Raw genomic sequence first — 25,988 nt, 5'->3', positions numbered from 1 at the left:
TTAATCTGGGCATCTTTTGTACCTGGAAAATAATAAATAAATACATGATTAACATTGGGCCTTTCTGTGCAGAGTTTGCATGTTCTCCCCATGCTTGCGTGGGTTCTCTCCGGAAAATGGATGGATGGATGAATAACTCTAAAAACTACAAGATTGTTCAGCACAAAGTGGAATTTGATATCTGTCTATTTGATGTTTTTTGTTTGTCTTTGTAACATTCCTCTTTGAGTTTAGAAAAATTCCAGGTTGAAACAGGAAGGGCATATCTCACTGCCCATTATGTATTCAAATTTACAATGACCCAGACACACAAAGCAAATGCATATATGTGATATACCGCTAATACACATCAGTCTTAATGTTGTTATTGTGTACTATCCAAATATTTCTATATTTATAAATTATAGCATGTATTTTGATGCTTTTGCAACATGGTTTGTTGAAATGTTTATGCAAATAAAGCCTCTGAATTTGAGTTAGAAATGTGAACTTGATAGAGAGCGAGGAGAAAGGAAAAGTCCTCCATGTACCCACACTGTACAAAATACAGTAAAGTACAATGTGTTCCTCACATATACGGTACATGCCTGCAACACAGTGACAGGCAACAGGATAGGGAGTTATTCCTATTTGTTATTAGGCAATTGTCAGCAGTGTTGCAACTACATGAGCAGGACTGTTTTACACTTAAATTGTCAAACAGCCTGTTTAATTAAATACATAAGCCAAAACAGGGATTTCCATCCTTTTTTAAATCTGCAGGCATTTTATCAGTTGAGTTTCCAGATGTTGTACACTGGCATATTATAGGCCTAATACTGATCGTGGCATATAAAAGTAACTTTACACAAGATTTTATCTATAATCATTGCCCATATCCCAACTTGCAGTTTGTGTTAGGAAACTGGGATTTGTCAGTGTTGTATAGCAAAAAATAGATTAGGACAGGAAGTGAATTCCTTTATGTAATTGTGATGTAGTATTGGAAATCTCATACTCTGCGGGTTAGTCACTGGTAAAGGTCCCAGGGAAGATTTACCTAGACACCTCTATGAGAAAGCACTGACAAACCTTATTGTTAAAGTTAATCTCAGTTTTTATTAAATTAAATTAAATTAAATTAAACCTTAGCCCTGCCCCCATGGGGCACTCTCCCTCATTCTCTCTCGTTTTTAACTTTGCGCTCCACCCATAAAACACGAACACATTTATTTAGTCTGTTCTCACTGTAAAAGTTGTTGCCCAGCTGGAGGACAAGACACTGTAACAGACTAATAGCAAACCAACAACCCATCTGCTTTTGAAACAGTAGTCGGCGTGCTGATCCAGGAATTAACAAGTAGCTCTCTCTCTCTCTGAGACCCGGGACACCGAGGCGAAGGAGAGAGCTCATTCCACAACACGGTAGTCCTTCATGGCTCTGTGCAACGGAGACAGCAAGGTCAGTACCCGCTGCTCTGGTACTGGGTAGCTCAGTTGACTTTGTGTTAGGACCCCGGTTGCTGTGTAGTCCCCCCGGTTAAATACGGCCTATGGGTAGCTCGAGGGGGAAAGTTAGAGAGCATGCAATGTTACCAGCAGCACGGCTGAAGAGCACCGAGTATGCTGTTGTATGCCTGTTGCAGTTACACTAACATGTTGCTCGTAACGACTGACTAGCCGGACAGAATATCTCGGCGATTTTTAGCATAAATGTAATATCTGACATATTTCGCTGCCAAATGTGGTTGCCCTCTGCTTATGGCGGACTCCCACTCGAGCCTTCGCCTTCATGAACCGCGTGGGTTTTAGCATAGCTCCGCTAACTTAGCCAGCTGCTCACGGGAGGTACTGCTAACAGGCTCACGCTGATTACTAATGTTTATACTACCCGTGTGCTAGCATGCTACATAGGCAATTTGTTAGCTAGCTTTAGTCCGAAATTCTAGCCTAATGACAGCACTACTAACAGGAATTCGTGCATTATGATAGCCCCAGCGTTTATTTTTTTAAAAGTGACATTGAGCTTGTGGCATACTAACTTTATTTTATACGGATGCTGTCACACAACTGACAGGTTTGCTAACGTCTTCACAAAGCTAGTAAGAGCCAACTTGCGTTACTGGTGTGACAACTGGAGGTACTAGCTGCTCTGGTAAAGTTTACTATAAAACTGTCTGTTATTTTTCTGCTATGAATAATGACGATTTGTTTTAATGCTTAAACCCTAGACAGGAAATCACAGGTGATTGCTAGTATCTCTTTTGCAAGCTGTTTATAGGAACACCCAGGGCGGAAGTATTTCCACTAACCACGTGGGGTCGAGTTTCTTTTTCTAACCATCCTCATCTGTCTCAGCTGTCTAGGTTTATTCTTTATGGGAATTAATTAGCTAACTGTCAGCGATCTGACTTTGCTCTGGTTCTTGCGCAGACATTTATTTTCCAAAATTAGCTCTACACATATATTTATAAAGATAACAGACAGAAATAGTGCAAAAGCATTGTAGCGAACCTGGATTTCAAAATACAGTGTGAATAGTGATAACGTTTTTAGTAATAACCTTCAAGTAAGTTGTGATTGTCATGTGAGTTTTGTGATAGGCTGAATGGCTGCAGAGTGACTGTCTGTGTTGCAACTCACATGTCCATAATTATGTTTGGTTTAGTTGAGTCACACTTTCCATTTGGAGGTCAGAGATGGAGCATGTCTAGAATGGAAAGGAGAATGTCTAGAAGGAAAACATTGTCTTACTCCACCTCTTACCCAAACCGCCGCTGTTGATGCAAAGTGTAGTAATAAGCCTACGGTTGAAGTGAGTTTACATAAACCTTAGCCAAATGCATTTAAGCTCAGAATTTCACAACTCCTGACATGTAATACTATAAACATTCCCTGTGTTATGTCATTTAGGATCACTACTTTATTTTAAGAATGTGAAATGTCACAATAATAGTAGAGAAAAAGATTGATTTCAGTGTTTATTTCTGTCATCACATTCCCAGTGACTCACAGGTTTTCATACACTCACTTAGTAATTGGTAGCATTGTCTTTAAACTTAACTTGGGTCAAACGTTTCTGGGCACCTTTCACAAGAATAAGTTTTACCCCATTGCTCCTGACAGAACTGGTGGAACTGGGTCAGGTTTGTAGGTCTCCTTGCTCACACATGCTTTTTCAGTTCCGCAGACAAATATTCTATTGGATTGAGGTCAGGCCTTTGTGATGGCCACTCCAGTAGTTAGACTTTGTTGTCACGTTTTGCCACAACTCTGGAAGTCTGCTCAGGGTCATTGTCCATTTGGAAGACCCGTTTTCAACCAGGCTTTCACTTTCTGGCTGATGTAATTATGCGATCTATTTTGTGAAGTGCCCCAGTCCCTCCTGCAGCAGAGCACCTCCACAACATGATGCTGCCACCCCCGTTCTTCATGGTTAGGATGGTGTTCTTCGCCTTGTGAGCTTCCCCCCTTTTTCCTCCAGATATAACAATGGTCATTATGGCCAAACAGTTCCATTTTTGTTTCATTGGACCAGAGGACATTTCTCCAGAAAGTAGGATCTTTGTCCCTGTGTGCAGTTGCAAACCGTAGTCTGCCTTTGTTATGGCGGTCTTGGAGCAGTGGTTTGTTCCTCGCTGAGCAGCCTTTCAGGTTATGTCGATACAGGACTTGTTTTTACTGTGGATAAGTTGATATCAGTTTCCTCCCATGTTTTCACAAGGTCCTTTGCTGTTGTTCTGCGACTGATTTGTACTTTTCATGTCAACGTACGTTCATCTCTAGGAGACGGTACGTTTCCTTCCCGAGCGGCATGATGGCTGCATTGCACCATGATGTTTATACTTGCATGGCATTATTTGTACAGATGATTGTGGTACCTTCAGGCTTTTGGAAATTGCTCTCAAGGATGAACCAGACTTGTAGAGGTCCACAGTTTTTGTTTTTTTTTCTGAGGTCTTGGCTGATTTCTTTAGATTTTTTTTTTTTTCCCCACCATTATGCCAAACAAAACAGTACTGAGTGTGAAGGTAGGCGTTACAATACATCCACAGGTGTGCCTCCTATTAAATCAAATGATCTCAGTTAGCCTATCAGAAGCTTCTAAAGCCATGACATCGTTTTGTGGAATTTTGCAAGCTGTTTAAAGGCACAGTCAACTGAGTGTATGTAAACTTCAGACTCACTGGAATTGTGATATAGTGAATTATAAGTGAAATAAATAGCTGTTGGAAAAATAACTTGTCATGCATAAAGTACATGTCATAACCATCTTGCCAAAATGAGAATTTGTTAACATGACATCTGTGGAGTGGCTTAAATCAGTTTTAATGCATGTATGTAAACATCTGACCTCAACTGTATATATATTTTATGTGCTAGTCAAGGTTCTGTCACTTAACTACACACTTGTGTACTTTTCTGTCTGCTCAGCTCAACACAACCTCTGCAAACATTATCAACAAGGTAGTGTTTTATTTATTTATTTATTTTGTGTGTGTGTCTGCAGCTGGAGATCAACAGCACAGAGCAGAATGGGTCATACGAGGGAGCAGTGGCGATCCTGGATGCTGGGGCCCAGTATGGGAAGGTGATTGACAGACGGGTGCGAGAACTGTGCATACGCTCTGAGATCCTCCCTTTAGAAACCCCAGCCTTTGCTATCAGAGAACAGGGCTACAGGTGAGAATGAGAAGCACATGCACCAGAGATGATTTTGTTTCCTTTAAAGATACACATTAATCTCTCTTTATATAGGTTTTTTTAAAATACATTTTAACTTGATTTTCCTCTTTGTCTTGTTTTTCTTAGAGCAATCATTATTTCAGGAGGTCCAGCTTCTGTGTATGCTGAAGATGCCCCCTGGTTTGACCCTGCCATATTCACTATAGGAAAGCCTGTTCTTGGGATTTGCTATGGGATGCAGGTATCTATGCCGTTTTACACACGGTATAATTCTGTGATGGGTAATGACTGAATTATAAACACATTTACCCTGGTTAGCTACACTCCACTATCACTTTACTCCAGGCTGCTGTGCAGCTCTCCTGGGCCAGCTGGGACTTCACCAGCTTCATCGAGGGCACTTCAACGCCAGCTGAGGGAGATGAGCATTGCTCACTCAGTTTTTTCAAGATAGCCTGGAAATTAAAACCTGTAGCCATCTAATCTCTAGCACTTTTCTCTAAACAGCAGGCAGTAATAGCATCGCTGGAAACACTAAAATGTAGAAGTTGCCCAGAGGTTAATACTGCTGCGTGTTTGTGTTACAGATGATGAATAAAGTTTTTGGCGGTACAGTACATAAAAAGAGCGTGAGAGAAGATGGAGTGTTCAATATTGGGCTGGACAACACTTGTTCCCTGTTCAGGTAATATGGTTTCTTATTTGGACAACATGAAAATCAGTTGTATTTTAATGTATTATTACATTATAAATTTGTCAGTGTAAACAGTTATTCCGATTATTTTCTTGAAGATGCACTATATAGAAAAATTGTATACATGAAAGAAAGTATCACTACAAATGAACAAGGGTTGGATGATGAAGCAGATTGTGCTTACTGACCAGTATCATCCCTTCAGGTAATATATGGCAGTGCAAGTAGCTGCAGAGGGAAGGCAATGGGGTTTGTAACCATGCTGTATGTTGCATCTATTGAACTGCAGTTTACTATTTGAAGGCAAAGTCTTTGAATTGATCATCCAGTGTCTGTTGAAAAGCCATAGTGGAACACTGTTGGTGATATGTTTTATGCCGTGTAAGACATTGTTTGTTTATTTATTTATTTATTTTTTTTAACAGGTATCATTTCACACTTGATCAGGCAGGAAACATTATATCCAGTTATGTAAATCAGCGAACAGTGCCAATTTGACATAGCCATTGAACAGTAAAAATGAGCATGTCAGAAATGACATTGATTAGTCAGTAAAGTTAGACTGCCATCTCTTTTCTTAAGAAGCTGAGGACAGTGTTGTGGATAGTGCATAAAACACTCCCAGTGCCATTTTGCGTGTAAAAACTGCAGAGGCATTCCAGCAATCACACATTTCCCCTGGTTGTTTGACAAATACTGCAGAGTCTAAAATAGAAGGCTGCAGACTTCTGGTACTGCCTGCTTTTCACACCTCACTCACTCAAATGCACACACCGAAAATAGTAGCTGCACACATTTAACTATCATATGCCATGTTGATGAACGCCATCTTCCTCTGATGTCCACTTGTGTGTTTATCTTGTCAGAGGCCTTCAGAAGGAGGAGCTGGTCTTGCTGACCCATGGAGACAGTGTGGATAAAGTGGCTGATGGTTTTAAAGTGGTGGCCCAATCAGGGAACATCATTGCAGGTAAGTAGCATGTAATCTTGAGTAAGATAATATATAGTATTTATGACATGGAAGTCCTAAAAAAACACCTGTGTTTGTTTTGTTTGTTGTAGAAAGCCTCAGACTATATGTTTTTAACTGACACAGCCTCCGAGAAGAATTTTTAATCTGTATTTTGAGTTTTTTAGTTTCAGATTCATCTCAAATCCTAAATTTTCTTTATATTGTATTAGTTTTGCTCAAAGGAATTTCCTTATTACGTCTGTTGTTTCCATTAGGGATTGCTAATGAACAGAAGAAGATGTATGGGACACAGTTTCACCCTGAAGTTGACTTAACAGAGCGAGGCATGGAAATGCTGCGGAACTTCCTCTTTGAGATCGCAGGATGCACAAATAACTTCACTGTACAGAATCGCCAACAGGCCTGCATCAACGATATCAGAGAAAAAATAGGAAAATCTAAAGTGCTGGTGAGTGAAACATGTAGTTTCATGAGCATGTGTGTTGGTATCCAAAGCATTTTGACTATGAAAACAGAAAAATGTCTCTGCGTAGTTTGACTCAATATTAGAGATAATGTGATTAATTTCTAACACTGTGTTGCTGAATGTGAAGTGTCATAGCCCATTAGAAAGTGGTGACAGCAGCAGCAGTGGTGGGAAGTTAAGCAGAACCAATTAAATGCTCAAATTAAACCCTGTTCTCTCTGAAAGAAGGACTCCCTGAGCAGCTTGAACTGGGCTTCAACTCAGGGGAGTGTGAAAGCAATAAATGAGTGTACCACTAGGGTGGTAACCTGGCTGATATATTCCTAGTCCAGCAAGGTTACAGACTGACCTGTAAAGACTTTGTTTCTGATGATTTCCTTAGGTACTACTGAGTGGCGGGGTGGACTCAACAGTGTGCACAGCTCTCCTCAACAAAGCTCTGAACCAGGACCAGGTGATAGCAGTTCACATTGACAACGGCTTCATGAGAAAACGAGAGAGTCAGAGTGTGGAAGAAGCCCTCACCAAGCTGGGCATCAAACTCAAAGGTAGAGATGATACAATAAAACCTTACTAGTAAGAATGAATGACTTGCATAAGATAGGAATATATCATATTGTCATAGTGAAATAAGCTCTTGTGGTATAGTTTGAGAAATATGATCCTGTAGGAGTGAAGTGAAACAACAAGCCAGTATATTTTTGAAAATTGCTCTTTTTTTTTTTGCACATCACTGCTATGTGATGGATACCTGAGAAAATATTTGACATTTTATAAACTAGATAGCTACTCTGTAATTAAAGTTTGTATCCCAAAACGTAACCGGATACTGTACTAGCATGATATTTATTCTGGTTGTGGTGTGATCTTTGAAAAGGTCACGTTTCTGTTTCCTCATATCCCAATTGTGTCTTCTGCCTTTTTTCCCCCCTCTCTTTTAAAATGCCACTGTCCTCAGTGGTAAATGCAGCTCACACATTTTACAATGGAACAACAACTCTTCCCATCTCCGAGGAGGACAGGACGCCACGGAAACGTATCAGCAAGACCTTGAATATGACTACCAACCCAGAAGAGAAAAGGAAAATTATTGGAGACACATTTGTCAAAGTGAGCACTAGCTTTTAAACCATTACTTTATGAAAAATGTTATTAATAGCATTTTTATAATTACTTTACAATGCAATGCATTATAACTTGATTTATCACACTGGGGGCGTGCAGAGGGAATGTTGTAGGCGTGCATGTGTATACGGCTATGTTGTGACGAGTCAACGTGAGTGGCTTCATTCATGTTTCCATTGTATTTTGGATTAACCATGCTGCTAACGTAGCCTCCTCTACCTTAGCACAATTCTACCACCAGTGTGTCGGCATTGATAGATTAAAAAAACATTTAACATCCACTACTAACGGAAACACATGGCGTGTTCTTATAGTGCGTTAATTGTGGCCCAAAGAGTCCTCTTCCAGTGGGTGTACACCTCCCGATTGTCTCCCCCGTACATGATTGGTCAATGTAGCGCCTTTGCCGGATGGTGTCACTGTCCGGTGCAGTAAAAGCTGGACCAGATCCAACTTTTTCAGTGCACAGGGTTGCGTTGTTTTGCCAGAGCCTCCTGTGGTGCTGGTGCTGGCTGTAGTAAATGCAGTCCACCATAGAAATGAATAGGGAGAGCTGCATTTTTTCACACCTTTGAAACTCATTCTGAACATGGTCTTATAGTTTGTACTTGATTTATTAGTTTGCTGCTGTGTCTGACTTTGTGAACCTTGTTGCTTGATAGGTGGCAAATGAAGTGATAGGCGAGATGAATCTGAAGCCAGAGGAGGTTTTCTTGGCCCAGGGTACCTTGAGGCCCGACCTCATCGAGAGTGCCTCTCATCTCGCCAGTGGCAAGGCAGAAGTCATCAAAACACACCACAACGACACTGAGCTCATCCGCAAACTCAGAGATGAGGTACTGTGCACATGCCTGCGCATATTGTAATGCCATTGATTTCTCCGATGCGTTCCTCAGCTTCAGCCTACAGACATGACAGAGAGGCACAGTCCCTGTAGTTAGCGAAACCTTCCTGCTTATCATTGAAATAACACCAACTACTCCGAATCTTTTAAGTTAAAAAAACTTGGAATTTGGCACAGACAGTATGAGTGATGTCTGGTAACAATACTGCTGCTTTGGCAGATGTTTTTTTTTTTTTTTTTTTTTTTTTTATAAACACCAAACTTGAAGCTCCTGTGAAGACAAACATTCACTCTCCTCCCGATGAGAAGGGCCCGATCCAGTATTGGTATTGGGTCAGATATTGACGTCATTCACTCATTGGATATTGGACAAACAGGGCTGAGCCACTTACTGATCCATATTCCAGTCCGCAGCTTGTGCTGAACCACGAACCCACCATAAAGTAACATAACTTAACATGAGACACATCACCAATCCAGATTGCATTCCACATCTTACCATAAACCTGCGGTAACTTCAGTCTGTAACCAAGTGAACAAATAACATTAGCTGTTGGTTTGACAGAAATTTTGTTTGTTTGGAGGTATTTCGGTCTGGAAATGCCGAAAAGCAAGACAGCTACTTGTAATGTGTATAAAGCCAGCATGCCAAGGGGTGGAATTACAGTTGGGTTGTACAATACAACCAGTTTAATCAAGTACCTGCAGAGGGTTTACATGAAAGAGTACCAGGAGTTCATGATAGCCAGCAAACAAGAAAACACCACCAGGCAGCAGACTTTTGCTGACGCTTTCCAGAAATGCAATAAACTTCCAGCAGACAACCCTAAGGCTAAAGGCATTTCAGAGAAATACCTCAACTTCATTATATGCGATGAACCACCACTATCTGTCCTGGAAAATCTCGGATTTCGCAGCCTGTTGGAGCACTTGGAGCTCAGGTATAATCTGCTGTCCAGAAAATACATTTCAGAGACGGCTATGCCCGATCTATACAACCAAGCATCATCACAGTTAGAAGATGTTAAAGCCATGAGCTTCACAACTGATATTTGGACCTCAGTTGTGAGCAGCATCGAAGGTGATCCCCTCTGTTCACTGTTCCACTTTACTGGACCCTCGATACAAAGATAAGTGAGACATTTCTTTTATTAATAATAAATTATTAATGCTCTAATGTTGGCTCTATTTTAAATGGTTAATATGAAATATTGCAAAACCAAAGCCACATGTTTATTTCTAGCCCAAAAGTGGAGATTTGTAAATGTGTGCGAGTCCTTGCCTCTGACCATCTAGTGGTTGCACTTACACATCATTACAACAATTTAATATTTTGTTTATTAGTGTTGATTGTTTTACTGAAATGAAAGAGCTCTTGTATCGGAATCTATGTCTCTATCGGCAGTTGTGTATCGTAATCAGATCAGAACTGAAAAAATGTGGATCGGCCCATTTCCATTCCTGATTCATGGTTTAGGGTTCTTATTTGGTGTTTCTGTTGTTTTGCTCAGCCCTTTTATATAAATGCACAACTGTGCAACAACTAAGCATGTCCCTCACTCCTGACTGTTGTAGTACTGATTTCACTTGTTTGCGATCCTCCAGGGAAAAGTAATCGAACCCCTGAAAGATTTCCATAAAGATGAGGTCAGAGCGCTGGGCAGAGAGCTGGGCCTACCAGAGGAGATTGTTTCTCGACACCCATTTCCTGGCAAGTACATTAGCACAAACTGATGTTGTGACTGCTCTGACAAAACTATACAAAAGTAGTGATTTTGTTTTTTTTTTAACAGTGTTTAGTGATGTTGGTTTGATCACTTTCTGCTCATACCACCCTTCTAGTTCTGTCTCTTTTTCCTCATGTATTCCCAGTTGCTTATTTAATTAGACTGAAAATGGTTCTGATTCCTAACATATCAGTCCTTTCTCATTCCTCCTCCTCCTCTCTCTTTGCTTTTAGGCCCTGGTTTGTCCATCAGGGTGATTTGTGCAGAGGAACCTTACATCTGTAAGGATTTTGCTGAGACAAACAACATCCTGAAAATCATCACAGACTTCTCTGCAAGTGTCAAAAAGGTCAGAACAATACAGATACATAAAAAAAACTCTCATACATTTTTGGAGATGTCATAAAACACTGAATACAGATACATAAAAAAAACTCTCATGCAGATGTCATAAAACACCTTGTGACTGTAACTCAGTTCCAATTTATGCAACTGCAACTAATGGCAAGAATAAGCTAGTCTGTGCCACTTAAAGACACGCATTCAACAGTTTAAACACGTCCATTAATTCGTGTGCCAGTGTTGGCACAACAGTTATTAAATGAATCAAAGGTGTTGAACACCAGCTGTGAATTTCCTGATGTTAGATATTAGAAATGGTACATTGATCCAAATAAATCAAAGAGAGATACAGGACTGATGGAAAACTCCAAGTATTTTAAGTGAACCGTTAGTCTGTGCTGTGTTGAGTTTAAAGACTATACCAGCACAAAGCATCACAAGTCACTGGTGAAGTATTTGGTCATTCAAGTGGTGCAGGAGCATAACAATTGTGTGGCCTTGGATTTATTATTGTGCACTGGTCTGACAGCATTTCCTTGTAGTTTTGGGCAGCTAGGTGGAGTTTTCAGATATGGTTTCATTTGAGAAATAAACTCAGTAAAATCAAAATCTAGCAATAAAGATACTAATATATCAGCAGTGGCTGTCTGTAGCCAAGCACAATACCAACTCAAGAACAGAAATTAAAGCTTTGATAAGATGTTGTGTTGGCTGCTGCTTGTCAGACAGTAGAACCAGGCTGTCAGTAATTTGCTGTTCATTAGATACAATAATTAATTTAAAGTGAAGAGTTGATCCTCATGAATTCAACTTTGACTGTGTAGATTGGGGCTTTAGTGGCTCTATTGACCATTGTTTGATGTACTCGGCAACATAGACAGAACTTATCACAGTCAGAAATTTCTGCCCTTGCCAATGTTATATGTTACTTTAAAATCAGTCTGTCTTCTCTCCAGCCCCATACCTTGCTGCAAAGAGTCAAGTCATACATATCAGACGAGGAGGAAGAGAAGCTCATGCAGATCACCAGCCTTCATTCACTCAATGCCTTCCTGTTGCCCATCAAAACTGTCGGCGTCCAGGTAAATGAGTCTTGTCAGTTCATCACATTCACTCCGTCTTTCTGTATGTTTGTGTTGCTGATTGGCTAAATTAATAATCAGCCCATAAAATGCAAAATAATAACGTACCCATTCAGATAAACCTAACAGCTCAGGCCCATACAAGTTTGCTTTGATGTCTTTTACTGACAATTTGACTCTAAGACTCTTTTATACAAATTTTATATTGCAGTTCAGCATTATATTAACAAATGGCATTATTAAGCAAGCGTTACATAGTCAAGGTGCTTTCAGACAGCGAGTGCTGTCACAGCCGCCACCTGGCAGCATTGGTGTTTTCTTTTCATTAGTTAGTAGCAGGGTGTAGTGCTGCAGTTGCAGCACCCAGTTACCACTGACACTAACTTGTACACCACAGACTGCTGCTATCCACCCTGTGCTCGACATGGGGATTGGGCGCAGCACAAGGAAGGAGGGCATACATACGCAAATCACGCACATGTTGGGCACCAGTTGCTAGGTGACAAAAAAGTTTTTCAGGAGGTTGTTAGCAGTTATTAACTGGTTTTCCGAGCAGCAGACTTGGATGCACGATGTATCTATCTACATGTTAGTTTGAACATAGCTTTTTTTTATTTGTGTGGAATTTCTGAGCTGTTGTGTATATGTAGAGAATCCTAAAGTCTTTTGGACTGCTGTTCAAGGGCAGGACTGAAATAGTATGTGTCACTCTTGCTGTTTGTCTCGTTCTTTAGCTGTAATTTAGTGGTTAACCATGAGACACCCACGCGTAAAACTTTGCAGCTTCTTACTTTTGGATTTTGTCTAGTCTAAACCACGATGATATCATGATGATGTCGTAGGCGTGTACAATACGACCACTTTGTGACGAGTGGCTTCATTCATGTTTCCAGCCCGTGAGTTTCCTTTGTGTTTTGTTTATTGTTGTCTTTTACTGCGTATGATAATTTATTACTCAGAAAGTAGAACAGAAGTGACATTCATTACGAGATGAGTTAAAACATTTCAAAATGCACCTACATGTTTTGCATTTTGTGTCTTTCAGTCAAATAAAAGACTTTTTCCAGTCACATTTCATCATTGAAGATTTCTTAAAAATTGTGTTAAAATGTTCTCATTCTCGTGAACCTAATATCGTTTCATCTCGTGAGCCGAGTGTATTGTCACACCCCTAGCGGTAACTGTTGTAGGGCATTTCAGTTTTTTGTGAGTTATGCGAGTCTCTGACACATACAAAACGTTCTCTGTAGAGATGTTTTAACATGGTAAGCAAACATCACTTTGCAGTAGTTTATACTGCCCTTCAGTGTTGCCTGGAGAGAATGATGCTCATGACTGCTTTCTTCCCCCAGACACTGTGGTCTGACTGTGTGGGTGTGTTTGAGGCCAGAGTTTTAAAATTACCTTAAACCTTGAACTGCAGGAGACTTTAGACAAACACCAGCAGCTTTCACTGTCTGGGGCATGTGCTGGAAGTGAAAACAGTCTGATTATGCAGACTCCCTTATATAGAAACTTCAGTTTATTTAACACAGAAAGCAAAATGGAAGGATGATGTGTACACTAACAGTTATAGGTTTTTGTTGGTTATTTTGTGTTTTGGCTTGTAAAGACTACAATTAACCTGTTTTCTTTATAAACTTAAAAACCACATTAGAACAATCTTCTGTGTGTATCTCAGGGTGATTGCCGGTCCTACAGTTACGTGTGTGGCATCACAAGTAAAGAATCTCCACACTGGGAATCTCTCATGTTCCTGGCCAGACTCATCCCTCGCATATGCCATGGAATCAACAGGTAAAGCACAAATCTTTGCCCACATTTTTACTCTTTAGCTGTCCACAGTGACATGCCACATTAGACACAGACTCACTCAACTGTTCACGTGTCTCCTTTTTCCAGAGTTGTGTATGTATTCGGGTCCCACGTCAAGGAGCCGCCAACAGATATCACCCCGACCTTCCTGACCACAGGCGTTCTGAGTACACTCAGACAGGCTGACTTTGTAGCTCACTCTATCCTGAGAGAGTCTGGTAAGTATATGTGAATGATTTCAGGTTAGGGGTATGACGATACACTTAGCTCACGAGACAAGATGAGGCATGATACTGGATTCATGAGAACGATACGAGAACGAATTCTCGAGTCATGTTATAACAAGCATTCACTGCTAGTCACTATCAAATTTGGTCCACAGTTTATGCTCCCCCGACCAACGGGAGTGAGGTGTTTGAGCCCTGTGCGTGAAAACAGCAGGGAGTAGCGTTTTTGCTGGACTAATGTGAACATATCGTCACTTTGCCGTCACATTCCGTCATACTGGCTGCTGCTCTGGTTCTGTTATGTACTGATATTACAGGACAGCTTTTGCCTCGATGAGAATATCGTCATGTTTTAGTATTGTGAGATCTGGTCACACCCATATTTCAGGTATTTAAATTTGGCCTTGTGTATTAGAGCACTGCAGATCACTAGAGAAGATTTGTATGTGGTGGATATGTGTGAGCAACTTGAGAAGAGGCAACAAAGATCCAGCATTTGAGTACTCACCGATACCAAGTACTTGACGATGCAGTGTTTCTACTATAAAAAACTGTTTGCCATAGAAGTGCAGTGACTTTAGAGACAGTTTAATTTCATGAGATATACTTTGATAGTGATTACATAGACTATCCTGTGTAACAAGAGGCTGTGCAAATTACTTGAAACGTTTTCTGTGATAACAAACAATACTACCACCATTCCTATTGAATAATGTGTAACGGGCTGAATTCCTGTAGCCTGCTACACGGCATACTGATACAGTGGAGTTCAACCTTTGTAGGAGTGCTGTCCTGTGCTAAGATGCAATGATTTTGCAAACCCCTGACCAAAATATCACAGTTTAGGAGTGAATATTATCACAGTCAGCCATTTAAATTTTTAATTTAACAAGGCTTTGTGGTCTTATGTTAAACTGGCTGCTGCGTGTGGCTTCATCCTGTCCTCTCTGCTGGATACAGACCTGCTCTGCTGCAGAGGAGCTGCTAGTCTCAGCCCCCAAGTCCACAAGGATTCAACCTATTTTTATACACAGCTCATTTGATGACACTGTTAATTACATAAAGTTAGCGTTTGTTTTCTTCCCATTGAAAAAGTTCACAACAATCAGCATAACGAGCACCGAGGTGGTTTTAGAAGAATGAACGCGGGGAGAGTGAAGACGCCGCATTTCTGCAAGTTTGTTGTTGTGTTCTGTTTCTTCAGCAGTTGTGTGACATCATCAAATGGAAAGGTGCTATGTGACTAACTTGATAAATGTTTCCACATACAGAGAAGGGAGAACTTTTCAAGCTTCTTTTAGTCACTGCCACAATCCATCATACAGATAGTGATAGTGTAATTAATTGATTTTCAGAATCAGTCTAAGGTAAGAGCGTTTCTTTTTCTCTTTTGTTTTCAGGCTACTCCGGTAAGATCAGCCAGATGCCAGTCATCCTGACCCCGCTGCACTTTGACCGTGACCCATTGCAAAAGCAGCCGTCCTGCCGGCGCTCCGTGGTGATCCGCACCTTTATCACCAGCGACTTCATGACTGGCATCCCCGCCATGCCGGGCAATCATATCCCAGAGGAGGTATACATCACTCAGCCTGTCAGTCTGGTCTTATTATTTTCTTGGACTTAGATGAATTATCTTAGAATCATAGATCAAATTTATTTATTTAAGTAAGGACTGCCTAAAATTTCTGTCTAGTTCAGTGTTTTAAGCCTTACATCTTGTTATCTGTTTTGTCAGGTGGTGCTGAAGATGGTAAATGAGATCAAGAAGATCCCAGGCATCTCCAGAGTCATGTATGATCTGACCTCCAAACCACCTGGCACCACAGAGTGGGAATAGTCGGAAAGGGCAAGACATCACACACCATGCACAAACACTCGAGATATCAGAGAGGGCTGGTAAACTCCTCTTATCTTCTGTCCTTCCTTCATTCCCTTCTCCACCTCCCCCTCTTCCCCAATGTAACCCTGCCCTCTCTTTAACATTCCCATGGAAGGCAGACCGTACTGTGACAGGCGCACATGCAAAGGTGCCATTATCCTGCTCTCAATGCCACTCTTCCCTGGTCTTAATATTTTGGGCAATAGGGGTCAATTAATGTTGGTTATTGATAATATATTTTCATTTTTGACCCATGTACAACAGTGGGTTTTTCCTCTCTAAGGGAAGTTGCTGTTTCTTTTAGTGAGGTCATCCATTAAAAGCAAGTGGTGATGAGCTGTGGAAGTTCAGAGAGTGGACTTGTGCCTCAGGTTGCATTATGGGATGAGCTAAATATGAAAACAAGCAGACAATAGTGTCATGAAAAGAAAGAGTTTGAAAGTCTTCACCAGTTTTTATGCCTTTTTTTTGTTTTACTGTTGTACTGTAGGTCAGAATGTTCTCAGCCTAAGACTATCCTCTCACTTTGTTCTGTTTCACTTTCTGCCTGTATACTGTGCTATGAAGAAAGTTGTCTGTACAGGAATAAGAACTGAACAGACAACCAATGTGACCAATCAATAATTTTTAAGCTTTTTGTTTTGCCAAAAGTACAATATGCTGTGTGATTATAAAACATTTTGGGCTTCTGGCGATCTTTTCCAAGCTACATTTGTTGACAAGTGTTGACTTGTTGCTCTACCCATTGTGGACAGCAGTTAGCCCAAGAATAGCTTCAGTATGATGACTGGTGTGCAGCTGCGCAGGAAGCCGATATAATGGGTAACTTTGTATGTGCCTGTTCCACTGTTTTTTTTTTCCTTTGGTGTGTCTTGACCTGGACTCTGATATTTCCAGAAAGGAGGATATAACAATTGTTTCTCCTTATGCTGCAATATGTACGCTTTTCATGATGAATAAACAAGATGAGAGGACTAACTAATATTATACAGTAGAGCTTATAACCACATTGTGTAAATTACAGTTTTCACTTCATTATTTGGCTGCTCTTTTGTTGTGCAGGGGAACATTTTTGCACATTTTGTCTGATCTTTCCCCCCTAAAGCCTTGGTGCTTCAACAGTATAACAGAATCATACATCCAGTGTCATTCTGTAGTGTTAAAGTTAACCGTTTGTTGCCATCTCTAACAAATTCACTGTCTCAGAAAGACAATGCTCAATTTCTCTTTGTACTGTAACACATAACCTCTAGTCTTCAGTCTTGTTGTTTAGACTTCAGTGAATACAATGCTCAGGTTTAACTGAGTTTTAAAAGGTGTATTGTGCCCCGTTAGAAGCATTTCAGTCAGGCAGAATTTGTCCCCAGAATTTGTCTTTGTACCTCTCATCCTCTGTTATATCCTTAACCTTTAGTGGCAAAATGCTCCCAATGAATGGTTCTCCTTATTTGTCTTAACTGCTACTCTGCCTTTTTATATGTGTATTTTATGTTGCATACGTCTCCACAGAAAACAACAGCTTGATGATAATAAACATAATTTTGTAGTTGGATTTAATTGCAATATTGAGATTAAGTTATGCAATTCTATGTCTGATGGTTTTCTTATTTTGTCCATTCTCCTTAGTAATGTGCCTCAAACCAAGCCACTGCATGCAGTTTCAACTATGATGACATTTGTACAATGGAAAACTAAGCTTTAATAAAGATCTCCATGTTGAAACTTCTCACTTCGGTCATTAACATCTTAAATATGTTGGTGTTCATTCTGTATTTGTTTACCATACTTTAAGACTTATAGGATCTGTATTGATTATTTTCTTTGTTCCTTTTTCTTTTTTTACAAGCACATTTTGGCTCAAAATAATAGCAAAAACTGAAAAGTTTGAGGGGAAACAAGGCTTACAATCTGTGTAATGATATTGTGCTAACAGAACACCAAATCTGATTGTTCTTTTTTTTGTTGTCTTACAAGCACATTTTGGCTCAAAATAATGGCAAAAACTGAAAAGTTTGAGGGAAACAAGGCTTACGTTACAATCTGTGTAATGATATTGTGATTTTGTTGTTGTTACGATTTGATTTTTCTCATTTTATCATTTGTAAAGTATTTATTACTATCTATCTAAATATCCATCTGCCATCTATGCCACTTATTCCTGAATAGGGTTGTGGGGGACTGGAGCCAGTCCTAACTGACATTGGGCAAGAAGCAGGGTCCACCCTGGACAGGTCACCAGTCTATCACAGGGCTGACATGTAGACAAACAACCACACACACGGGCAGTTTAGAGTCACCAGTAAAGATATCCTGCATGTCTTTGGAAAGAAGTCGGACTGGAGAAAACCTGGGCAGGCACAGGGAGAACATACAAACTCCTCACCGGGTCGGCCAGGACCTGAGCTTGGAACTTTCTTACTGTGAAGCAACAGCGCTAACCACCACGCCACTGCTATCCAAATATCTCCTTCCTTTTTTTAGATTCCATCCTTCTGTGTGACTACTTCCCTTTGGTGTAATTTCCCGCCATTATTGCGACATTACTGTAAATGGCCATATTGTTGAAAGAAGTGGCAGACGTCCCTGTGTGTACTGGGGGTTCAGGTGTATGTGTCCCAGCTGACTGAGAGACAAGAGCAGACAAGTTCAGTCACCCATCAACACACCACACTCATGGGACAACACACAACTTGGGAACAATAACCTTATTGTAATGTTAACATGATGACTACAAGTTACCACACGCACCTGCCAATTAACTCCTAGCCTGTGGCAGTTTGTTATCTGTAGCTGACCCGTGCACATACTATCAAACTTATTTTTTTTACTGGAGGAACAAGAAAGAACAGAGATGGAAGAAATTAAATGATCTGGTGTTTCACCGAGTTTATGTGTCATAGAGGTTTGCACATGTTTGATGGTCCTGGGTCAGATTTGTGTTGTTGGAGGGACACAAGACTAACTACACCTCATTTCATACAGAATTAATGAGATGATATGCTTTACTACCATTTGTTACATTTAATAAAGGCCTTCTTGTCTATGCTTCACATTAAACAGAGGTTAAGATGCCCTCAGCCAATCGCTGTAATCCACTGTCCTCCTCTTCACTTTTGCACTGTTGATTCTCAGGTTACCTCCTGCAGCACATCCCCCTTGAGAGCAGGTGAGACACCTGTCACACTTCGCTGTCTGCCACAGAAAGAGCTCTCCTGACTGCTTTCTGCATCAACATAGCATGGAAATCAGACGTTTTTTGCTTGGATTGTATGTCTTTTTCTGCTGCTACAGCTCTGTTTCAGCATCATCCACATGCAAGCTGAAGGCCAAGTTCAACCTGAGTGGTTACAAAAACGTAGAAAAGAAAAAGGTTGTTGTCGGGGGGATGTTTCCTGTTCACAACCGAGTTATTTCTTCTAATGGCACTCTGAACATCTCCTTGGGGTGCGAGGGGTGAGTCAAGCCATTTGTTTTTCATGTCTTTTTTTCATCATTGTGACCACGTAGGTATAGTCTCCTTTAGCTTATGCTGTTGCAGGATGTGTTAAATTAATTGTAGATAAACCTATAGTCCTGTCAGCATCAAATAATTCATATTTACTTGAATGAAAGATAATTTAACTGTGTTTCATCCACACTTCTGGGAGTTCTTAACCTTATCATTTTACTGGAGAAATCAGGACAGAGCTGGGCACCACTCCTGGGGCCAATTAGTGGCCCATAATATTATTCAGACAAGCTTTTACAGTGCAGTATGTAACAGTAATCAGCAAGCCTGTGAACTGTCCTCTTGTGTCTAATTTAGGTAATGACATCAAAAGATTCATGTCTACAAGTATTCTAATTTGGTATGGAATGTGTATTGAGCTTTCTTTATTTTTCTTTCTTTCTAAACACAAGCTTTTGCAGCAGGTGTTAACACTATAAAAGACAAAAGACAGCAGAGGAAGAATGATCTGTAGAAATGTGCTGTGCTTATCACCCTCCCATCATCCTCTAGGTTTAACTTCCGCGCCTTCCGCTGGACCCAGACCATGCTGTTTGCCATCAATGAAATTAACAGTGACGATAGCATACTGCCCTTAACCGACCTGGGCTATGTCATCTACGATTCCTGCTTCACCATCTCCAAGGCTGTGGAGGGTACACTCACCTACCTGACAGGCCAAGATGAGGCTGTACCTAACTACCGCTGTGGTGATGGGCCACAGCAGGCTGCTCTAGTGGGTGCCGGGGGCACTGATCTGTCCGTCGCCACTGCTAGGATACTGGGACTCTATCACTTCCCACAGGTAGGCCAGTGGTGAATGACATCAAGGTAGATAAAGACAAGAAAAATGAACCAAATGGGACAACATTAATCCTCTTGTCTTTACAGGTCAGCTATTATTCATCATGCTCTGCCCTGGAAAGTAAGTTCCAGTTCCCCACCTTCCATCGGACCATTCCCAATGACAGGCATCAGTCTGCAGCCATGGCCAAACTGGTGCTGCACTTCGGCTGGACCTGGGTGGGTACCTTAGCTGCCGATGATGATTATGGCAAATATGGCATCAAAGACTTCAGGGACCAGGTGGAGGATGCCGGTGTCTGCATCTCCTTTGCGGAGACCCTGCCTAAAGTAATCAGTTTATCTTTTCCCATCAGTATTTCACCATCCCACCTGTTACTGTCATTTCTGGGTTTTCATTCCTGTTGAATAACAGCCATACCTTTTGTATAAACTTCAGGCACATTCCCCACTGATCATCCAACGTATTGTTAAAACTGTGGTGGAATCCACGGCCAAGATCATTGTGGTCTTCTCATCAGACGTAGACTTTAGTCCTCTCATCCATGAACTGCTCAAACATAATGTGACTAATCGAACCTGGATTGCCAGCGAGGCCTGGATCACCTCTGCTCTCATCAACCAACCTGGAGTGAGTGCTCAGTCCCAGGGTGAAAGCTCACCAACTGACTGAAGATCAGGCAGTTACAGTTGTTCCAGAGGTTCTGTCCAGTTTGAACAGTCTGTAAATCATTTGAGCTGAAGCTGGTAATGTTCATGTTTTCATCCAGGTGAGCTCACTGCTGGGTGGTACCCTCGGCTTTGCAGTGAAGAGGGCTGACATCCCTGGTCTTGAAACGTACCTACTGCGCCTTGACCCGTATAATGACCCCCTCACTGAGGAATTCTGGGAAACTGTGAGTTTATTAAGCTGATTTGGCTGATGAGTTAACGACTATTAATCTGTCTTTACTCATTTATTAGCCACATGCAAAATTTGGAAAATTAAATTTTGACTAAACTGCAGCTTGTAATCATACATTTTTGCCTAGACAGTCCCTGAGACAGTCGACTGAAAACTTTAAACAATGAACATTCAATACCAACATTAAAAGTCATATAGAAAATGTGAGGTTTCTGACTATATTTTTGTCTTACAGGTGTTTAACTGCACATTGAGCTATAGCAGAGCTCTGAGTCAGGCCCAGCAAACGGCTCAGGGCGTTAATGACACACTGTCCAGGGCGGGGAGTGGGCTTCCTGATGGGATGTGTACTGGGAAAGAGAATCTGGCAAAGCTCAATAATACCTTCACTGATGTTTCCGAGTTACGAATCACTTACAAGTCAGTTCTCACAACTCAGACTACAACTACAGGTATCACTGATGCTAGTAATGTTGCACTGCAATGATGATAGTGATGAAGGTGTTTCCCCACAGTGTGTACAAAGCCGTGTATGCTGTGGCTAACGCCTTGCACAACCTGGAGCACTGTGAAGATGGAAAGGGACCGTTCGTTGGGAATTCCTGTGCTAACATCTCCAGCTTTGAGCCATGGCAGGTAAGCCTGTGTGTTTGTGCGTGCAACTATTTCTATATGTATATGCATGACACAAATCTGGCTATATCTCTCTCTTCCGTAGCTGATGTACTATGTGAAGAATGTGCGTTACACAGTGCCGCACACAAATGAAGAAATCTACTTTGATGAAGGGGAAGTGAAGGGCTATTATGACATCCTTAACTGGCAGGTGAACAGTAATGGGGACATATCCTACGTTAAGGTGGGACACTACAATGGCTCAGCAGACGTGAAGGACATGATGAACATAATGAATGACTCCATCGTGTGGAACAGCGAAATGCTGCAACCTCCTCGGTCAGTGTGCAATGAGAATTGTAAGCCCGGCACCAGGAAGGGGATCCGGCAGGGAGAGCCTGTCTGCTGCTTTGACTGCATCCCTTGCGCTGATGGAGAGATCAGCAACACAACCAGTCAGTAGATAGATAGATAGATAGATAGATAGATAGATAGACTCTCTATAATGCATGTCTGTCTGCAGAGCAGCCTCTATACCTCACAGTGATGCAAGATGTGGTGAGTATGTTCTCCACCACACACTGATAAAAGGAGATGAGGACTGTAGTACAGGGCCCAGTATGCTTCAGTTTTCTTAGAAAGTACAGGTGTTGGTGGGCCTTCTTCACAATGCTGGCTGTGTTGGTACTCCAAGTAAGTTTACTTTAATATTTGGGCTGATAAATAATTTCATGTTTTAAAGCTCTGTTGTATTTATTAAAGTTTGACTCAGAATTAACAAACAAATGTAAATCTGCAAAGACGTCAAATTATACTACATATTACATTTGCTGGTGCTATACTGTACCAACACAGAAACTGTGAACGTTCATGGAGTGTGAAGGAGACTTATCACCATCAGTCTAAACATCATTCGATAAACCTTCTGGCCTCTTATTGCCCTCTCCTTCACTCTCTGACAGATGCTCGTGAATGTATCCTGTGTGGTGTGGACTACTGGTCCAATGATGCTCATGATGCCTGTGTAGCAAAAGTCATCGAGTTCCTGGCCTTTGGAGAGCCACTGGGGATCACTCTCATAGCCATCTCTGTCTTTGGTGCTCTACTCACCATTGCCGTTGGGGTGAGACTGGCGCAGGGAAAAAGCAGCATTTCCAACAGATTCCTTGTTGTGGAGAGTAAGAAAACATCAAATGTTGTGTTTCACTGTGTTTATGCTCTACTTTGTCAAGGTGTTGTTTATCATGAACTTTGGCACCCCTCTGGTCAAGGCCAATGATCCTCTGTTGACTTTCACACTGCTCTTCTCACTGGTGGTGACCTTCCTCTGCTCCATTGTCTTCATTGGTCAGCCTCAGAACTGGAGCTGCATGACTAGCAACGTAGCCCTGGCTTTGGGCTTTTCTCTCTGCCTCTCATCCATCATGGGTAGGTACACTGTCAAAAAAACAAACAAACAAAAAAAGGTATACATCATGTGTGCATGGGTGTGTTTTTTATATGTGTACATGTTGTACGCCTCAGAATCCTCAGGGTTTGTAACTACTACTAGAAATAACTGTACCCTCAGTTTTATCGCTTTAGTTGTGCTTGATTTATTTGATTTGATTTGATTTGATTTGATTTGATTTATTCTTGGCCAAGACAACAATGTGAGATTGAATGAGGATTTTTCAAGGATAAATACAGTATATTTTACACTTGCACTGATCTTTCTCTGTCTCAGGTAAGGCAGCAGTGTTGATGCTGAGAGCTCAGGCTCTGAAAGCGGCCCGGGCCAGAGCCAAAGCAGCTGCCAAAGCTGCAAAAGCAGCAGCTGAAGCAGCAGCCAACTGCGGCAATCCTGATGTCATTATAACCAACACCAATAAAAACAATGACGCCAGCATCAGTGCTGTTCCTGAGGTTGACAGTCTCACCTGTGTCCACCAGAGGGCGATGGCTACTGTAGCAACACTGATACAGGTGTGTACATTTCAAAACAGGAAACCTGCATCTTTCTCTGACCTCTTAGTAATGTCAGATGTTATAATGTAATATTGCTGACATTATCATCCTTCTATCAGGCTATAGCATGCACAGTGTGGCTCATCATCATCCCTCCATACCCAGTCAAAAACATGTCTGCCCAGAAGGTCATTCTCGAGTGTGGAATAGGCTCTGTGATCTTCATCTGTTGTATCTTTGCCTATGACATCCTGTTGGCTTTGGTGGCCTTCATTTTTGCCTTCATAGCCCGCAAACTGGAGGACAATTTTAGGTAGGAAACACAAAGGTTTTGGGCAAAATTAGTACAGTATTAATATCACTAAAGCTCATTGGGGGTCAAAAGAACTAAACATTACCTTATAGAATATTTCTGCCTTTTTTATTTTGAATCCAGTTTAGATATGCCCCAGTCATTTGCAAATGATTGTACAGAATATACAATATAAAAAAGATTCTTAAGAGCTCTTTCTCTAAACTTTGGAGGCATGATGTATGGTTTTTGCGTATCTTCCAGTGAGGGGAAGAGTATGACCTTCAGCATGCTGGTCTTCTTCATTGTGTGGATCTCCTTTGTGCCAGCTTACCTCAGCACACGGGGGAAATTCATGGTTGCTGTCCAGATTTTTGCCATCCTGGCTTCCAGTTTCGGCCTGCTGATCTGCATTTTCCTGCCCAAGTGCTACATCCTCTTGGTCAAACCTGAACGCAACAAAGAAGAGATGCTAAGGCCTCACATCAAACCACGTGATGGCACCTCAACTGGGACCTCAGCGTCACTTGCTACAGCTGCTACTGAGGTCAATGCATCCACTGAAATTGGTGATTAATGTTTAGTACTAAGAACTAAACTGAGCCACAGAATTAAAAATTTTAAATATTGAGGACTGGTCATGTCTGGTCTTCACTGACAAAATATATTATTTAGAAGATGTTTATATTTATACTTATTGTGTGTGTTAGATAGGATGGAGTTCAATAAGCAGTTTCTACGAGGTAAGAAAAGTATTACCTCACTGATTACCAAACATTTCAAAAATGCTTTTTCCGACACAATTTCAGTAAATAAAACTATGGTCCTAATATGTAAAACACATGACATTTGTAAATGCACATTCTTTATACCATCATATCATTTTGACTTTACTTGCTTTACCATGATGTTGCTAAAGCACATTTTAATAAACTGGTGTTGTTTCAGTTGTAGTACTGGAATTAAAATTAAGGCAACATTTACTTCAGTTATACTGTATTTCTGCTGCGTTTCTAGTTGCAAATCAGTTTCAAACACATCTATAAAGTGAAATTCATTTAGCATATGTTGTGCATATTAATACTCTTGAACTCTGTTGGCTTTATACATTTCTTAGAAATGTAATAAATGTTAATTTCAGCCAATATAAATTGTTTTTATTTTCAAAAATGGGTTAATTTTAAGCAGCGTTGATGCAGTATAAGGCAAAATCTGTTGTCCATATCAATCAGCTCTATTAAGTCATGTGACAAAAGGGGATTTAAAATATTTTTTTAAGTTGAAGCAACAAATATTATGTTAACAATGGATCAAATGGCTGTAATATGAAAGGGGTCGCTCATACTGACAAGCCCTCAGATAACTTACAGTATCTTTTACCTGATTGCTATAGTTTTTCAGCCTACAACATTACTGTTTTTGTTCAATCTCAGTGGTCTTTCTACTGTTTCCAGCCAGTGTAGACAGCTGTTTACACTGATTTGATTTTTTATTTGATTTATTCTTTCAAACATGCAGAACAAACGACATCAACACACACATAATTATACAAATCCAACCAATGCTGATTCAGAATCAGTTTGTTTATACCTAGTACATGTTTGAATGGAGTAGGAAGAAGTCAGACTTATCCAGTCCTACCCCATAACATCATCTTATACAAAAAATTTCATGCATCATTGGCTGCAAACAGTATCTCTACATAGGTAATTCTCTTCTTCACCAGACAAGTAATGCACAGAAAATCAGAGTGTTTCCTTCCTGCATTCTTGATTAAATCTCTTATTCTTGCATGTATCTTGAATGACACATACATTTATATTTATATTTAAACTCCTTGATTCTAGTACTGTTTTTCATGTCCACACTTAAATTATTCCATAACTTGACCCCACTTATAGAAATACAAAATCTTTTTTTGGTTGTACGTATAGCATGAACTTTTAGATTCAACTGACCCCTTAAATTATATCCTCCTTCCCTTTCATTAAATAACTTTTGGATTTCACCAGGTAATAAGTCGTTCCTGGCTTTATACATAAACACAGCGGTCTTATATTCCACTAAATCAAAGAATTTTAACAATTTAGACTGTATGAA

At 40.7% G+C, this 25,988-nt stretch overlaps 2 protein-coding genes across 2 annotated transcripts; both read left to right on the top strand.

The window, feature by feature from the left end:
- The first annotated feature begins 1,192 nt into the window (after positions 1-1,192).
- Positions 1,193-17,530, top strand: gmps (guanine monophosphate synthase). The gene is made up of 16 exons (XM_020600370.1): positions 1,193-1,441; positions 4,490-4,662; positions 4,792-4,906; positions 5,253-5,350; positions 6,226-6,329; positions 6,587-6,780; positions 7,181-7,346; positions 7,757-7,908; positions 8,586-8,759; positions 10,373-10,478; positions 10,728-10,843; positions 11,793-11,918; positions 13,600-13,715; positions 13,821-13,951; positions 15,361-15,533; positions 15,696-17,530. The coding sequence occupies exons 1-16, from the start codon at positions 1,415-1,417 to the stop codon at positions 15,795-15,797; spliced, it is 2,073 nt and encodes a 690-aa protein (XP_020456026.1). The 5' UTR covers positions 1,193-1,414; the 3' UTR covers positions 15,798-17,530.
- vmn2r1 (vomeronasal 2, receptor 1) lies at positions 16,658-24,681 on the top strand. The gene is made up of 15 exons (XM_020600287.1): positions 16,658-16,661; positions 18,972-19,005; positions 19,131-19,292; positions 19,840-20,131; positions 20,218-20,460; positions 20,570-20,761; positions 20,901-21,026; positions 21,270-21,454; positions 21,550-21,670; positions 21,753-22,104; positions 22,612-22,772; positions 22,882-23,077; positions 23,376-23,614; positions 23,716-23,909; positions 24,153-24,681. The coding sequence occupies exons 1-15, from the start codon at positions 16,658-16,660 to the stop codon at positions 24,463-24,465; spliced, it is 2,814 nt and encodes a 937-aa protein (XP_020455943.1). The 3' UTR covers positions 24,466-24,681.
- Positions 24,682-25,988: the final 1,307 nt, after the last annotated feature.

The sequence above is a fragment of the Monopterus albus genome, unplaced genomic scaffold (assembly GCF_001952655.1).
Source record: "Monopterus albus unplaced genomic scaffold, M_albus_1.0 scaffold46.1, whole genome shotgun sequence".
In the NCBI taxonomy this organism is placed as follows: domain Eukaryota; kingdom Metazoa; phylum Chordata; class Actinopteri; order Synbranchiformes; family Synbranchidae; genus Monopterus; species Monopterus albus.
Note: the sequence above shows the minus strand (reverse complement) of the source record. Positions and strands in the feature narration are given on the sequence as shown.

What these genes read in the sequence shown, in the direction of transcription:
- gmps (XM_020600370.1), top strand. Translation starts at nt 1,415, where the DNA reads ATGGCTCTGTGCAACGGAGACAGCAAG. An exon ending in TAGGAAAATCTAAAGTGCTG is followed by an intron (nt 6,781 to 7,180) that starts GTGAGTGAAACA and finishes TGATTTCCTTAG; the next exon opens with GTACTACTGAGTGGCGGGGT. An exon ending in GCAATCATATCCCAGAGGAG is followed by an intron (nt 15,534 to 15,695) that starts GTATACATCACT and finishes CTGTTTTGTCAG; the next exon opens with GTGGTGCTGAAGATGGTAAA.
- vmn2r1 (XM_020600287.1), top strand. An exon ending in CTGCCTCTCATCCATCATGG is followed by an intron (nt 23,078 to 23,375) that starts GTAGGTACACTG and finishes TCTCTGTCTCAG; the next exon opens with GTAAGGCAGCAGTGTTGATG. An exon ending in AAACTGGAGGACAATTTTAG is followed by an intron (nt 23,910 to 24,152) that starts GTAGGAAACACA and finishes CGTATCTTCCAG; the next exon opens with TGAGGGGAAGAGTATGACCT.